Here is a 14,821-nt window from a genome sequence, read left to right as displayed (position 1 = left end):
TAGCATTGGCAGAGGGAAGTCATTGGAACTGTTTTCTATAAGGCTGTGATTTGTCTTCTCCGCTTTTGGAGGTAGAAGCGTCCCATTGTTTGGGCCTGTATGAGCCCTAGGGCTGTTGCCTGCCTCTAGGGCATCAGAATCTGCCTATTTGTGGTCTGTCTGACACTGGAAAGGACCAATTCTTAGAGGGCCAGTTCCTGCTAAATCTGGGTGGCTGTACTTGTAAGAAATCCTTTACTGTCTGCATAGATTTAGCCTTACCCTCTATTTTCAACACCTCTTCCACCTTAACACCAAACAAAGCATCATGCTGTAATGGAGCATCCAATAATTTTGCTTTAACATGATCAGGCAGATTCTGTTCCTTTAACCAAGCATGCCTTCTAATAACAGAACCTGTAACAGCGACCCTGCACGAGGCCTCCAGTGAATCATAGCCACATTGCAAAGTATGTTTTTCCACTTGTTCAGCTGCATGCAATATATCCTGCAAATCTTTGTTCTCAGAACATTCAGAATTTGTCAACATTTGTTGTTTTAACAAAGACATTAAGTACTGCTGATATTTGAGCATATGAAATTGACAATTTAAAGCCCTTGCAGTCAAGGTAGCAGAATTGTAAACTTTTTCCCCCATCTGTCCAAAGCCCTAGAATCTCTATCTGAGGGGAAAGGGTTTTTAGCAGAAGCAGCCTCGACCCCTTTGGGACCCTGTGAGATAGTTTCTGGGTCAGCAGCAGGGTTTTTGTAAAGAAATTTATGGGAGTCTGGAACCCTGTAGTATCTGTCCGGCTTAACAGGAGCAGGAGGTAGAGAGTCTGGAGACAGGCCGGACTCAGAAAATACATCATCTACTATGTCTAGAACAGGGGGAATTGCAAGAGTTCTGTGCTGAGGAAGTAAAAGAAAGTCTCTAAGTATTTTCTTAGAATCAGAATAATCTTGGGTCTCCCAGTGGAAATGCTCCTCATGGTATGCAGGGTTTCCACAAATGAATAGTCCTCAGGAGGAGAAGCTGAAGGAATAGAATCTTCAGCATCAGAATCCTCATAGGGTGGAATAGAATATCCCTGTTCAGAAGAGGAATCAGAGGAAATGGAAACCTGATCAGAGGAATCATATTCAGTGTCTTGCCTAGGCCTCTTATCAGGAGGGGGATCGGAACCCCTGATCAAAGTAATTAGGTCTTCGGCCATTTTGAGCATCTGTTTCTTAGGCATAGAAGTCTGTTCTGGAGAATCGTGTACTGGTTTCTTTGTCTTTAAAACTGTTGTAGACTTTGTCTTGGATGCTGAAGTAGGCTTTATATAAAAGTTGTGTAGGTCTGAAGACACCCTCAGAAGCCGATGCCTGCTCAACGGCTCTGGACCCATCTGAGGGATTAATTTCCGAAGGGCCAATACCTTGAGTATCCAGAGGCCTAGCTGTCTCCACGTGGGAGTCAGAGGTGGCCTGTGGTTCTGTGGTAGCGGGAGTCAGGGGCTGCGGAAGCACCTCACTGAGCACCGGCGACTGGCTTAGAAGAGGCTTCGTCGTTGGTTTTGGACCTCGAATGCTTGTCCTTGTCTTTATCCTTGCGTTTTTTATGAATTCCGGTCGTCGGTTGTTCTGACGGCATTATATAGTTAAACCTTCTCCCGAAATAATGAAAAGCAAAATCGTACTGACGCTTAATCGTGCGTTGGTTAAATCTAGCACAAAACCGACAACTAGCAACTTCGTGGTCAGGGCCTAGGCATGGAATACAGTAAGAATGAAAATCCTTATGAGGTATTTGCTTCCCACAAGAAATACAATTGTTAACTTTTTCTGGCATCGGTCTGGAGCAAGACAAAAGTTTCCCCAACGGGGTACTTAGCTTTATTGAAGACTTCAGATCTGAAATTCAATTTCGAAAATCTCAGGAGTCGGCCGATCGGCACTTGCGAACTGCTTTTGCTTTGGGCACCGCGCGGCAAGAAAGACTGAAGAAACTGGTGTCGGCTGCATCTTTTATACCCCTGGCGCACTGACGTCAGGGAAGAGGCGACAGCAACCGACGCCGGACCAGGACTTTGGAATTCAGGCCGACTGCGGGTAGCCTGCCAGCAGGATAACCCAAGTGTAATGACTGCAACAGTGAAACACGATGAACATCAGGCTGTATTAGCCTCATGGAGAACAGGGAAAGGACTTGCTTTTTGGCCTCTGCCCACTGGTTTGGAGGAAGATCTGAGAGAACCCTTTTGGGTTTGGCAGAGTGTGGAAATAAAATTTGTATCCATGGGACACTATGCTGAGGACCCATCGGTCGTTGGTAATGGTGGCCCAATTGCTTGCGTGGAAGGAGAGTTTTCCTCCTAGGGGCACAAGCAGGTGGGCAGAGGTAAGGGGTGGAAGTGAAAAGACACTGAGTTCTTACCATAAGGGGGTGGCTTTGCACTACCTGTTTTTGAAGAGGAGGAACTCCATTGCTTAGATCTCTGAATTCCCTGGGGCTGCTGTCTGGGGGTCTGCTTCCCCTGGGTCTGGGCTGAGCTGGCCTGGAGGGGGCAGGAAAGGACCAATGCTTGGAGGGGCAATGCCTACTGAACCTTGGTGGCTGGACCTGTAAGAAGTCTGTCTACACAGATTTAGCTTTTTCTTCCATCTTTTTTACGACCTCTTCTGCCTTGGTGCCAAATAAGTAGTCTTTGTTCAAGGAAGAGTCCAATAATTTGGATTTGACATGGTCTGGCAAGGTCTGTTCCTTAAGCCAAGCATGCCTTCTAAAGGACAGAACCAGTGACTGCTGCCCTGCAAGATGCTTATAGGGTGTTAAAACCACACTGTAAAGGTGTGCTTAGTTACTTGACTTGCAGAATGCATTAACTCTTATAATTCTTTATTTTCTGCACAAGCAGGAACAGAATATATTTTTTGTTTGAGGAGTTCCATGGTATGCTACTGATATTTCAGCATGTGGAACTGACAATTTAATGCTCTAATAGCAAGAGTAGCACAGGTGTATACTTTTTTACCCAGTCTAATGCTCAGGAATCCCTAATTGAGGGGGTGGGACTCTTAGCTGAAGTTGCTTTGATTCCTTTAGGTCCTTGAGAGATGATCTCGGGGTCAGCTGTAGGATTTTTGAAAATAAATTTGTGAGAGCCAGGGACTCTAATACCCGTCAGGTTTCCTGGGAGCAGGAAGAAAGGTGTCAGAAGTCAGACTGGACTCCATAAAAGTATCATCCACAACATCCAGGACAAGAGGAATGGCCAATGGTCTGTGCTGTGGTAGATCTAAGAATTCCCTGAGTCTCTTTTTTTTTGGCTGAGGATAGTGCTGACACTCCCATTGGAAATGCTCCCTTAAAGTACAGAGGGTTTCCCCAAATGAAAAATCCTCGGCTGGAGAGGCAGAAGGAAAGGATTCCTCTGCATCAGAATCCTCATAAGCAGAGAGGGGTTGCATATCTTTATATTCAGATGCATCAAAGTCATCGGACTCCTGTTCAGATAAAACTACTGGGGACAGATCTCTTTTTCTTTTGGAAGGGGTAGCCTGGCTTCCCATAATAAGGTCTTCCACCATTTTAAGCATTTGAGACTGAGGCAAGGATCGTCATTTTTTTGGGTTTGGTTCGTACCATAGGCCTTAGAAACTCGGTAGACTTAGAAAGAACTGAAGACGCGAAAGTAGTCGTCGGTCTGTATCGAGTATCGGTAGTGCGAAGTACTTCCTCAGAAGCCGGTGCCTGCTCAGTGGCTTCGGACCCATCCAAGGTAGAGACATCTGCAGGATCTTTAGTTGAAGAGTCTCGCTGCCTACTGTACTGCAAAAGGGTCTTAGTAGCGGTCTGCAAATCCACAGAAGCTGGCATCAGGGGCTGCGAAAGCACCTCACTGAGGATCGCAGAACTGATGACTAGCTTTACAGAATCGTCGGCAGTTTTGGACCTGTGCTGTCTGTCTCTGTCTTTATCCTTACGTTTTTTTCAGAAGATCGCTAGACGGATGGCTTACCGAAGCCATATCAGAATTCGTGGACTGACAGCAAAAATATCTAGCTACAATAAGGGCCCGACGACACATAGTTCTGGCTTTAAACAAAGCAGAAAAGCGACAGAGGGGGACGTTGTGGTCTGGCCCTAAACAGGTGACGCAGTAAGAATGGAAGTCTCGGTGTGGTATTTGCTTTCCACAGGTGAGACATTTGTTAACTTTTTCGGAGATCGGTTAGAGCAAGAAAAAAGGATCCCCAACGAGGTACTTAGTGTCAGAAGACTTAAACTTCGGAAACGAAAACTCAGGTAGCGGCCGACCGGCACTCGTGCAAACTGCTTCTGCTTCAGACTCCACGGCAAGAAAGACTGATGTAATGGCGTCGGCTGCCTGATTTTATACCACTGACGACCTGACGTTAGTCCTGGAAATACAGGAACCAACGCAAAAATACTAAGCCTCTGGTATTCGAGCTGACTGAGGGCTACCCCTGGCAGGATTACCCAAATGTGATGACTGCAACAGTGAAACACTAAGAACATCTGCCTCCTCTGACTCCATGTCTATCATGGAAAGGTCCCCAAGATTTGCGAAACCACATTTTCTTACCACCTCTCAGATTTCTAGAAAATGCTTGTTAAGGGGTAGAAAACTTGACTCCCATGGTAGACAGAATCTTTCCTTTTTGTTCACTCTGGGTAAGCACTTCTTTCACAGATGGACCAAACAACAATGTTCCATCAAAGGGCGCACTGATGAAAGACTCCTTGAAAGACTCCGCAAAGTCACACAGCCACATCCAGGCATATCTTCTTACAGCAATGACTGAACCGACCTCCCATGAGGTGCCTTCAGCTGTGTGAGAGATCAACCTCAAAAATGTGTTGGACACTGATAAAAAGAGCAGCCAGCTGACAAGATGATCTTTGTGCCAAATAATTAAGAGACCTTAAGGTGAATGTCATTGAGGCAAAGACTCACTTTCTGAATCTGTTCAGTGCCTAGACTCTCTGAAGGACAGACAGATGAACTCTGTTCTGCTAGCTTTTTATTCGTGGCTGCTGCCACCACCATAGCATCTACTGGGACTCCTTTGCTCCAGTGAGGTTTATCTTTAGGGGGAGCTAGGAATTTGTCAGGTTATCACAGTGTAGACTCAACGGAATCTGGCTCCTTCTATACCTGACAAGAGACTAAATCAATGAGGTCATTTGCTGGGGGGGGGGGTTACCCATGACATAAATGGGCCAGAACCAAAAGCCTCCAAAAATACTGATTCCTCTGGAGACGGGTTAATCAGAAGACCAGCCACCTTTTTGGCTAAGGATCTATAATACGTTTCCAAAAGAGACATCATCAGGTAGTGATCTGGGGAACACTTCCCCTTCCTCAAAATCAGTATCTTCAGTGAGTGATTCCAACAGCGAATCAATGTGCCTCCTCTTGTACATCCTCTTCCAATGGATCTCCTATGGGGAATGTTCAGGGAAGGTATTGGAAGAGAAGAGGAGTTCCTCTAAGGGGACTGACTGGAAGCAAGCTGGAACTTGCTATCCCTGTGGAAGAGGCTTGATGGACTCAGAGCTCAAAACTGAACAGGGAAAAGGAGGTGGATCCAAGGGATGTTAGATCAGATCTCTAGAAAGAGAAAAAGCCCTTTCCACAACCTCAAAGGTAGATGGACCAGGAGAAGCAGTGACCATCCGCACCAGAGCAGAGACTTCCAGTATGGATAGATCATGACACTAACCGGATCCATGCCTGGAGGAGGGAACTGGACCCACGCTGTCCAGCATCAAGGCTCCAAGGGCCAGGGTTGGATCTGATAACAGAGTTGATCCCAGCCCCATGGATCCGACGTTTTGGCTGAGAGACACATTTTGATCCAAAGGAATAGAGCAGAACTAGTTGGGATGTTGTCGGAGTCAAGGAAGTAATTCTCTTCAGATTCGACTCCGGAACTCTCAGAGTTGTCAGATGCTGGGGGTCTGAAACTAGAGGATGGATCAGAGAAGGTAAGACTGTGTGAGTAGTGGCTGGAAGGCTCACAGATCCAGAGGACGTAGCTAAAAGGACCCCCATCTGGACCTGAGTTCTGAGGAACTTTCACATTGCCCTATCCACATCTGATTCTGAAAGATTTCTAGAGGACCTGGTAGACTGGGGCCTAGAGTGCCTTTTGGGAGTTTGCATAAAACGTGAATGGAGCCTGGGGGAGACCAGATCCAAAATGATCTCTGGGGCGTGAGTTAAGTATATGATGTGCTAGGCTTCAGATTTGAGGGCTTGGATCTGAAAACTGAGCTGTGGGGTGTGCTGAAATACTGATCAGAGCCAAACATTTTGGACCCATAATTTGTACCTTCAGGTCAGAGGACATCAGATCCTATAATTTGAAATTTTCAGAGTTGGTTCCAAAGCAGTCCTAGGGGACTTTGATAGAGAATACTTCCTATATTCCAAAGGAGTTATATAAGTTTTACTCTGGGTTTAACCCCTAAAGAAGATGCAGTAGGAGGAGGAGGAAGTAAACCCTTCAATATAAACTTGCTGCATCTATCAGCCAACGCCTTTGTATTAAAAGCAGCACAAACACAGCAGTTGATGCTTAGATGAGCTGCTCCAAGACAATATATGCTCTTCGAATTAGGGATTTTGTGGCCACAAGAAGGGCATTTTTAAAAACCTGTAAGCTTGTCAGCCATGGCAGTTGAAGCAAAGACAAAAAAATTTAAGTGACAACGTTTTTTTTTTAATGACATATTCACAGAAAAAAGGGATACATTACCAGCGATTGTAATTAAGAATTACCCCGAAACAGCTGTTAGAAAGGGCAAAAGGGGACAGAAAGAAAAGAAAGTTACCAACTATGGTAACAAATACAGTACATAAAAATACAGCAACTAGTCTGACACTGAAACTGGAAACTATGAGGGAGGATGTAGATAAGGAAGGTTTAAGATTAAGAGAAAAAATTTACTTTTACTTACAAAAGAATTGCAGAAAAAAAACTGACAAAACACTAGAGAGAAGATACTTATGTCTCAGCACAATGGTGGCAAACAAGACCTGAAGTATTAAGAATGGACTAGGGCGTTATGGGTAGAGTGAGGAGCTCAAGAGTTTTCCCCAACGTCTGAAGTATGTGGCAGAATAACACCTGAAACCCATTTGCTGAGGAAGAATGAAAAGGACATAATCAGATCATGGGTGTTACCTAGATGACCACTGAATCTTTCTCATATGGAGTCTGGCAAAGGAGACCATGAGTAAAGTTGCGGCCATGAAACCCAATGCTCTGAGAATTTCTCTTGCAGTGCAAGTTTGAAGGAGTAGAAAAGATTGGAAATAGTTAAGAGAGAGAGTCTGTAGCTTGTCTAAAGGTAGAGACCCCTGCATAAATTTGGTGTCTAGTCTGTAGCCCAAGAAAAACAGGTCTTGGATGGGTTCCAGTATGGACTTCTTGTAGTTAATCATGAACCTTAAACTCTGGAGTAAGAAAATAGTGACATTAACATGAAGTAAAAGGATCTGTTTAAATGGCGCCAGTATTAACCAATTTGTCTAGGTATGGAAGTAATTGAATTCTCTGAGTCATGCAAAAGACCACACACTTTGTGAAAATCCTGGGGCTGTAGATAGCCCAAAAGGCAAATCAGAGAACTGAAATTTATTTATTTATTTACATTTGTTGACCGGGAGTGTCCAACTGGACGTAGGTCCATTTTCAGTGGAGGCCCGGGGAGAAAAGCTCCACAGTTAAAATATACAGACAGTAGTTGCATTGAATTTACATAGCAATTAACAATTTGATCAACATAGCAATTAATTATTACAAACACAGTTACAGATGAAGAACATAGTACATCAGTAGACAACTAGAATCTTTATCATCTGCGAAGTCAATAACAGACATTAACAATTGTCACAATAAGAAGTTCCTGATGTTTAATAAGTAGTTAGACTTATGAGCATCCAAGCTTGCTATAATCATGGCAGTTAGTGGGGTGGAAAGAAAGGTAGTGGGTGATATAAGAGGGGGAGTTGCAAGGGCATAGCCAGCATGTTTTAAGTGTGCTTTTAGTAAAGTTTTGAAGTGGGTGCATGGTAATTGTGGGTGGGAGGGAGTTCCATAATTTGGCTATGGCACAAGAGAATAGTGCTTCTCCAGCAGAGTTATTGGCTTTAGTGACCTGTGATTTCTGTTGATGGATCTCGGTGGTCTGTTGGTGCGATAGGGTTGGGGTAGATTCTGGAGGGATGGGACTTTTGGTGGATGGTTTACTAGTTTGTGGGCGAGTGTGAGTTGACACCATTGAAGGAGGTGAGGGAGTTCAAGCCAGCCTAGTTCAGCAAGTCAGAGACAGTGGTGACTACAACAGGATGCCCCTGTGGCGAATTTGGCGATTTTGTGTAGCAGGTCTCGAGCTTGTTTAGATCGCATTGCCTTAGGCTGGTATATATGGACAGGCATAAAGTAGGGTGGAGATAAGGTGGGAATTTGCTACTGAAATCTTTGCTGCTTTGGTGAGAAGTTGCTTATTTCTGTATAACGCTCCTAGTTTTTTTGTGGACTTTTTATGGTCATGGATATGTGAATCTCAAATTTTAGATTATTGTCTATTTCCATGCCTAGCAATTTTGTGTCTTCTGTTGGGTGTATAGTGGTGTTGTCTTTTGCTGTGATGTTAAAGTGAGAGTTGTTTTGAGTATGTTTGGTGGGTTGGAAGAGGTGTAGTTTAGTTTTGTTTGGGTTGAGTATTAAGTGGGCATTGGATAACCAAGTTTCAACACAGGAAAAGACTTCCTCTGTGTGACTTTTTGCAGTTTGGGTAGGGACTGGGCTGAGCAGATGATGGCCGAGTCATCTGCATATTGTATGTGTGTGCCATGTTTGGTGGAAGAGGCTAGATTATTGGTGAAAATAGAGAAGAGTAGGGGTCCAAGGATGGATCCTTGAGGAACCCCTATAGAGACAGATAGTTGGGGAGATGTGTCATTCTGCCATACAACGGATTGCTGGTGGTCACACAGGTAACTCTGAAACCAGTTGATGGCTGATTGAGAGAAGGATAGGTTATTGAGGACAGAGATGAGTTGTTTGTGTGGAACCATGTCACATGCTTTAGATAGGTCTAGGAAAGTAGCAGAGGAGAGATAGCCACTGTTTTTATGCTGAAGGATAGCGTTAGTAAAGGACAGTAAGGCAGTGGTGGTGCTATGGTTTGGTCGGAAACCATGCTGAGTATTGGAAAGGAGGTTGTTAGTAAGGAGGTAGTCTGAGACCCGAGAGTGAATGCATCTCTCTAGTATTTTGGAGAGTGGAGAGAGAATAGCTATGGGGCGGTAACTGGTTAGTTCTGTGGGGGTGCCGCCTTTGTGGAGGGGAATTATATGTGATACTTTCCATAGTGTGGGAAAGTAACTGTCTGACAGAGATCGGTTAATCAAGATGGATACTGGGTAGGCCGGAGCATCAGCTGAGATTTGTAAGTATTCACTTGGGAGGTTGTCTGCTTAAGTAAGAAATACTTAGAAAAACGCAGAAACTTCCTGAAGGAAGGGATGTGAAAGTAGACATCATTTATATCTAAGGAAACCAGAAAAGCATGAGGAGGATGAAGGGCAAAAGACTCTAGAGTGATGGTACCTTGAATGAAAGGGCCTTAAGGAAGGTGTTGAGAAGGGACAAATCCAGTACAGGTCTCCATTCTCCTCCTTTTTTTGCTACAAGAAATAGTCTGGAATAGAACCCTTTCTCACTTGCTGTTGTTACATGGGTTCTATTGCACCTTGAATGATAGGCAGTACAATCTTTACCTGAATTAAAGGGGGAGGAGGGATTTCTTTCCAAGCCATTTTGTGACCATGTCAAATAATACATGCAAAATAATGTGCAGGCAGAGGAGTGTGGCTTAAGAGAAGACAGGAATTGAGTAATTTATGTAATGTTGGATTAAATTAATTGTTATAAAAAGAAAGCATAATTACTATATATTGCATGTAAATGATAAATGTTAATATGGTTTATTTTCTTTTCTATGTGTGCCTATGTTTTAAGTGATAATTTAACAAAGGTGTTATAAAACAAACAAAAATGTTCAGGCTATTCAACAGGCTATCAATGGTCTTTGATGTAAAGGAATGACAAATGTTGCTTGGATGTTGTGCAACTCCCCCTAAACAAAAATGAGGAGCATTGAGAGAATTCTTGGAATGCATTCGCCAACCACAAATACATCTCATTTGCTCCCAAAAATAACTACCATAACTTTTTAATCCAAAGTAAAAGGAAATCTCCTGAGTAGTGCTTATCTTCCCAGAAACTGAATGCCAAACTGTAGCCACAATGTACACAAACTTCTGACTGTGCTTTTCAATGTTAAGAAAGTTCAAAATTTTCACTCCCATATGTCCCTCATTCATACTAGCACTCTCCCGCTCCAATAGATGTAGAGGTGTTGGGAAGGCACCCAAATAAGTTTTTGTATATTGATCAGACGTCTGATCCTTGGAAGGATATCTACCATATAGCTAAAAGCTAATGCAACAGTGATCTAACGATGAACATCAACTGAGATATGAAACACCTAAGATTTTTTTTGTTGCGACTCATATGAAACATCTTGAGTTGTATTTCAATCCTTCAGAAATACTAAAATAAATGGATGCATGTTTCATTTTCTAGTTTGTTACCTTAACTCCCCAGGATCTGAACAGTGACATACTTTTAAGATATCTGTTACTTTAATGTCAACACTCAGACTACTTCAGTTAACTGTGCTGAATAAGTATTAAGAAATGCATTAAAGCAGTCACTTTGATAGCAGGGACCTGTGAAGGCAAAGACCTTTCTATCAGTATGCTTTCTTGACTAAACTTCATTCTTAGCATGAAGTTTAGTTGTCCTGTGAGTAGGTAATCTTAACTACCAAATTCTGAAATATATTCTCTCAGAAAAGTAATAAATCTAACTGTAAACAGATACAGCAATCTTTTATGGCTTGACTGAATTGCCTTACCGAAAGACATTCAGAGCACACTTACACTGAATGACCCTTTTAAACATTCTTAAGGACAGATCTGAATGATTGAAATCACTGGGCAAGCTAGTATCCGTCTCATAATTATGGGCTATGACCGAAAAAAAACTCTTCACCTGCTTGTAAGAGACCAACTAAATGGGCGATGACAGCAAGTGACTCTTCATTACTGCAGTTCAGAAATTGAGATAGGAAATATATCTGCAGCATGTTTGATAAATGTGGACGATTTCCATTAACAGCTGTCTATCTGCAAGCAAACTAAGGAGAATGCACACTTCTCAGTTGTTAGGAGCCACTTAAGCCTTTTCTACACAGGTTAAGTGGCATTCACATTAGAAAAGTGAACAAGCAAATCTAAGTGCAGAGTTCAAGTGTTTGCTGTGAGCCCAAGTGTGCTGTTTGGTACTGCATTTTAGAAGTACGGAATTATTGTCAGACTCCACACTGATAGACCTCCTGCATATCTGCAAAACAAACAGCACCAGAATTACCCTTTCTAATGACTTAAACTTGCCTGTGATATAAACAGTACCTGGAGGAGAGACAGGTATGTATCCCAGAGATTACCCTGTTGCTGGAACAGGCTCCCCATCCATGTGAAGCAGAGCTCCTCCCCAGCCCAATTCAAGTGTAACCTGGACAATTGGAGGGGGAACAGGAAATTCATCCCTGGTTTGGCAACTATGTCTCTAATGGACACAGGCAAACTGTAAATGGTTCATCTCCCAGGCCCTAGCTTGTAAATGTTTCATTTCCCAAGCCCCTGCTTACACTTATCAAAGGTATTAGAACTTGTCAGAGATTTGGGATGCAGGGCTAGGCTTAAAAAAGGCCCCTGTAGTCACTAGCCTAGTAAACACCTATGAACCTATGACATATTTATAGAGATGGTAAACAACCTGATACACCACTTAAACTGGCTTACAACTTGCACAGAAGTCCAGAATTTCTACATTAACACATACTGATGCAGATTGTGGTTATACAGCACCTTCCATCTGACATGGAAATCTATGCAATACAGGCAAGATTCCTAAAATGCCATTCAGAACTGGAAGGTTTACAGACAAGACAGCCTTTGCATTTGTATGAGTAGAATGCAGTATCACTACTTGCAAAAAGTGTGGCTGTAGTTTAGTGCTGGCTAAATGCTTCCCAACCAAGAGGAAAGCAGAACCACAAAAAAAAACACATATACAAGAATTTAGACATATTAAAATAAAGACTCAATGACATGCTACTACTGGATAGATTTGGCACTTGGGTACTGTGTGCAATTTATCTTCAGCCATGTAAATATTAATGCTCAATTAAATAGAAAAAGTACAGTGATGAACACACCATGATTTTTAAACAGGTCCTTACAAAGAAGAACTTCCTAAAGCCCACTTACCTTGAGGATCAGCTTTTTTGAAGGCATTTCCAGCATCAACAAAGCTTGTAGCTGCATCATGTTTACTCTGTAACTGAAGGTGGAGCTTAGCTGCCTGACAGAAGGCATTCCCAGCAGCTGTAAAAAAAGAAAAAAATGCTTAGAATCAGGCAGTAAAACATCATAATAAAAATCAACAAACAAGTCACTGACAAAAAGTAAGCAATCTTTATTAATAAACACCAATACTGGCAACATGTCAAGCGACCAAATACATGCATGTGCATTACAAATAACCCACACCAGTACAAAGTATGGCGTTAACACTGTATTTCACAGCTAGCTGATGTGGAAAGTGAACACACGACTAAAATAAATCCAAAAGCAATACTGAAGGCAAAATAAATAAATGCCACTGTAGTACACTGGGCTTATGACTTAAAAGGATCTATGGACCAGCTCACCTAACCAAATTTAAAAAATACAAATAAAACACCTACATAGCTTTTAAAGATAGCTCCCACATCTACAATTACAACAAATTAAAGTTGAAGTTACTCTTAATCCTCAACACTGACTATCTTACTTCTAGTTACTTGGATCACATGACAGATTGGATTAGTGCTACCAGGTAGCAAGACTGCTAAGCACGTTTTTCATTCAATATCTCCCAGCTCCACCCCTTTGGTCTTGAACTAGCCCTTTTTTGTGTGCTGCTCTATGATGTGCCCCTGAAACAAACTATGAAAAACCTCCAACTGGAGGCATACAGAGCTTCCAAAAACAGTAAAAAAGGCAGAGAATACAGCATGGCCACTAACTACTACAGGAAATGATCATGGGATCTTGGTACTGCCTTAGCAATCAGAGAGCATGTTTCAACAATGCACCATCTAGCAGTATACACATTACATAAAACAGATATTTAGGAAGATAAATAAAACAAACCAACAAATACATAAAACAACTAAAAACAATAGTATATTCCCCTCAACATACCACAAGAAACAGTCAACCTTTCATAAACTGTTTATTGCACATAATGCACTACCAGTAAACATTCACAACCAACATCTGTTGTTTTTCAGGGCTCATGATAAAAACAAGTACTTAACAACATGGAAAAGCAAAAAAGAGTGGTAAAACTTTTCAGACAACTGCATCTTTGATGATTTCTTCATTTTCCTCATGACAGAGAGGATCTTTCCTACCGTCCCCTCCAACTTAATTGATCACTACTAGCTATTTGCCTATTTTACATCTAAAGCAAAAGAATGCAGAAGAATAACCAAAACAAAGACTGCTGATAACTGTCCCCTTCCCATATAGGCAAATCCCCAGTTATCATATACAAGCAGTACAAATAACATCCTGGATGTGCTCACAGTTCTACATCTGTGTAAGGCCAGTGGAATGCCAACAATGATGTGGAAGTCACGAGAGCACAGGTACAACATCCCGACCTCTACTATTGTGCAGCACAGAAAGAATACAACTTGCATCCCTCCATGAGAGAGGAAGGGAGAAATCAGTAGTTCAAATAACCCCAACTCGTGACAGCTCTTTACCTTCTGACTCACTTGTCAAACCAATGTTACTTATACCAGTTGGACAGCCAAGTACTGCCCTCCTTTGGTGTGTCATCTGATCAGCCCAAGTAAAACTGCTCTAGACAAACAGCACAAGCAACTCTGAAAGAAGAGCTATAGCTTCCTACACACAGAGACCGAATATAGCTAACATTGTTACTTTCCAGCACTTGCCTCTTAAAATGGCTAAAGACAGCAGCATGCAAAATTAAGAATGCTGCTTTTTGCGGGGGAGAGGTTGTTGTAGGTTATCTAAAGCTTTTTTTTCTAAACAAGATCAAACCGCTACAGAAACAAATGCATCATAACAGCAGAATAACAAGTGAATATAAAGTTGTACAGTCATTAAGAGAAAATAGGATATGTAGAGTTAAGTGCAGAAGTACTATGCACATATTAACAAACAGGTGGCATCCTGAAAAAAATGCTGAAGTAACTGGAAGGATAATAATAATGTTCAAGATGACAAAATCAACTTAAGAGGCAGTCATTTAAGTCACAATAACGGTATAAGTGTTAGCAAAGAATGTAAGACACAAATCCATCAGGTTTTCAGTTTTTTGGAGAAAAATGTATTAGTCATCAGTGGATACACATGAAGAGGACAACAGACTGGAAAATGGAGGTTACTTACTTAACATAATTCTGGACCCTTTTCATCCAACTCCATCCAATTAGACTACTGGCTGCACAGTTGCTCCTCAGATATTATCTGGCCATTAGCTAGTATCAAAGCTTTCCCATAATCCCTTGTGAACCTCTCCCTGCTGCCTACTGACTAAATGCACCAGGTGAAACGGAATAAAATATGCCATCTTGTACGTAAGAAGAGACAATCTGTAAGACATA

General features: G+C 42.2%; 1 protein-coding gene across 2 annotated transcripts in view; it reads right to left on the bottom strand.

The window, feature by feature from the left end:
* Positions 1-14,821, bottom strand: part of NAPA (NSF attachment protein alpha) — a 1,517,602-nt gene that overhangs the window by 1,184,976 nt on the left and 317,805 nt on the right. For both annotated transcript variants that reach the window (XM_044078906.1, XM_044078978.1), the window contains exon 3: positions 12,405-12,521. In XM_044078906.1, coding sequence (XP_043934841.1) covers positions 12,405-12,521 — 117 coding nt within the window. The remainder of the gene's footprint in view (positions 1-12,404; positions 12,522-14,821) is intronic.

Source organism: Protopterus annectens, chromosome 1.part0 (genome assembly GCF_019279795.1).
Source record: "Protopterus annectens isolate FY-2018-M chromosome 1.part0, PAN1.0, whole genome shotgun sequence".
Taxonomy (NCBI): Eukaryota; Metazoa; Chordata; order Ceratodontiformes; family Protopteridae; genus Protopterus; species Protopterus annectens.
This window is presented reverse-complemented; position numbering and strand designations above follow the sequence as displayed.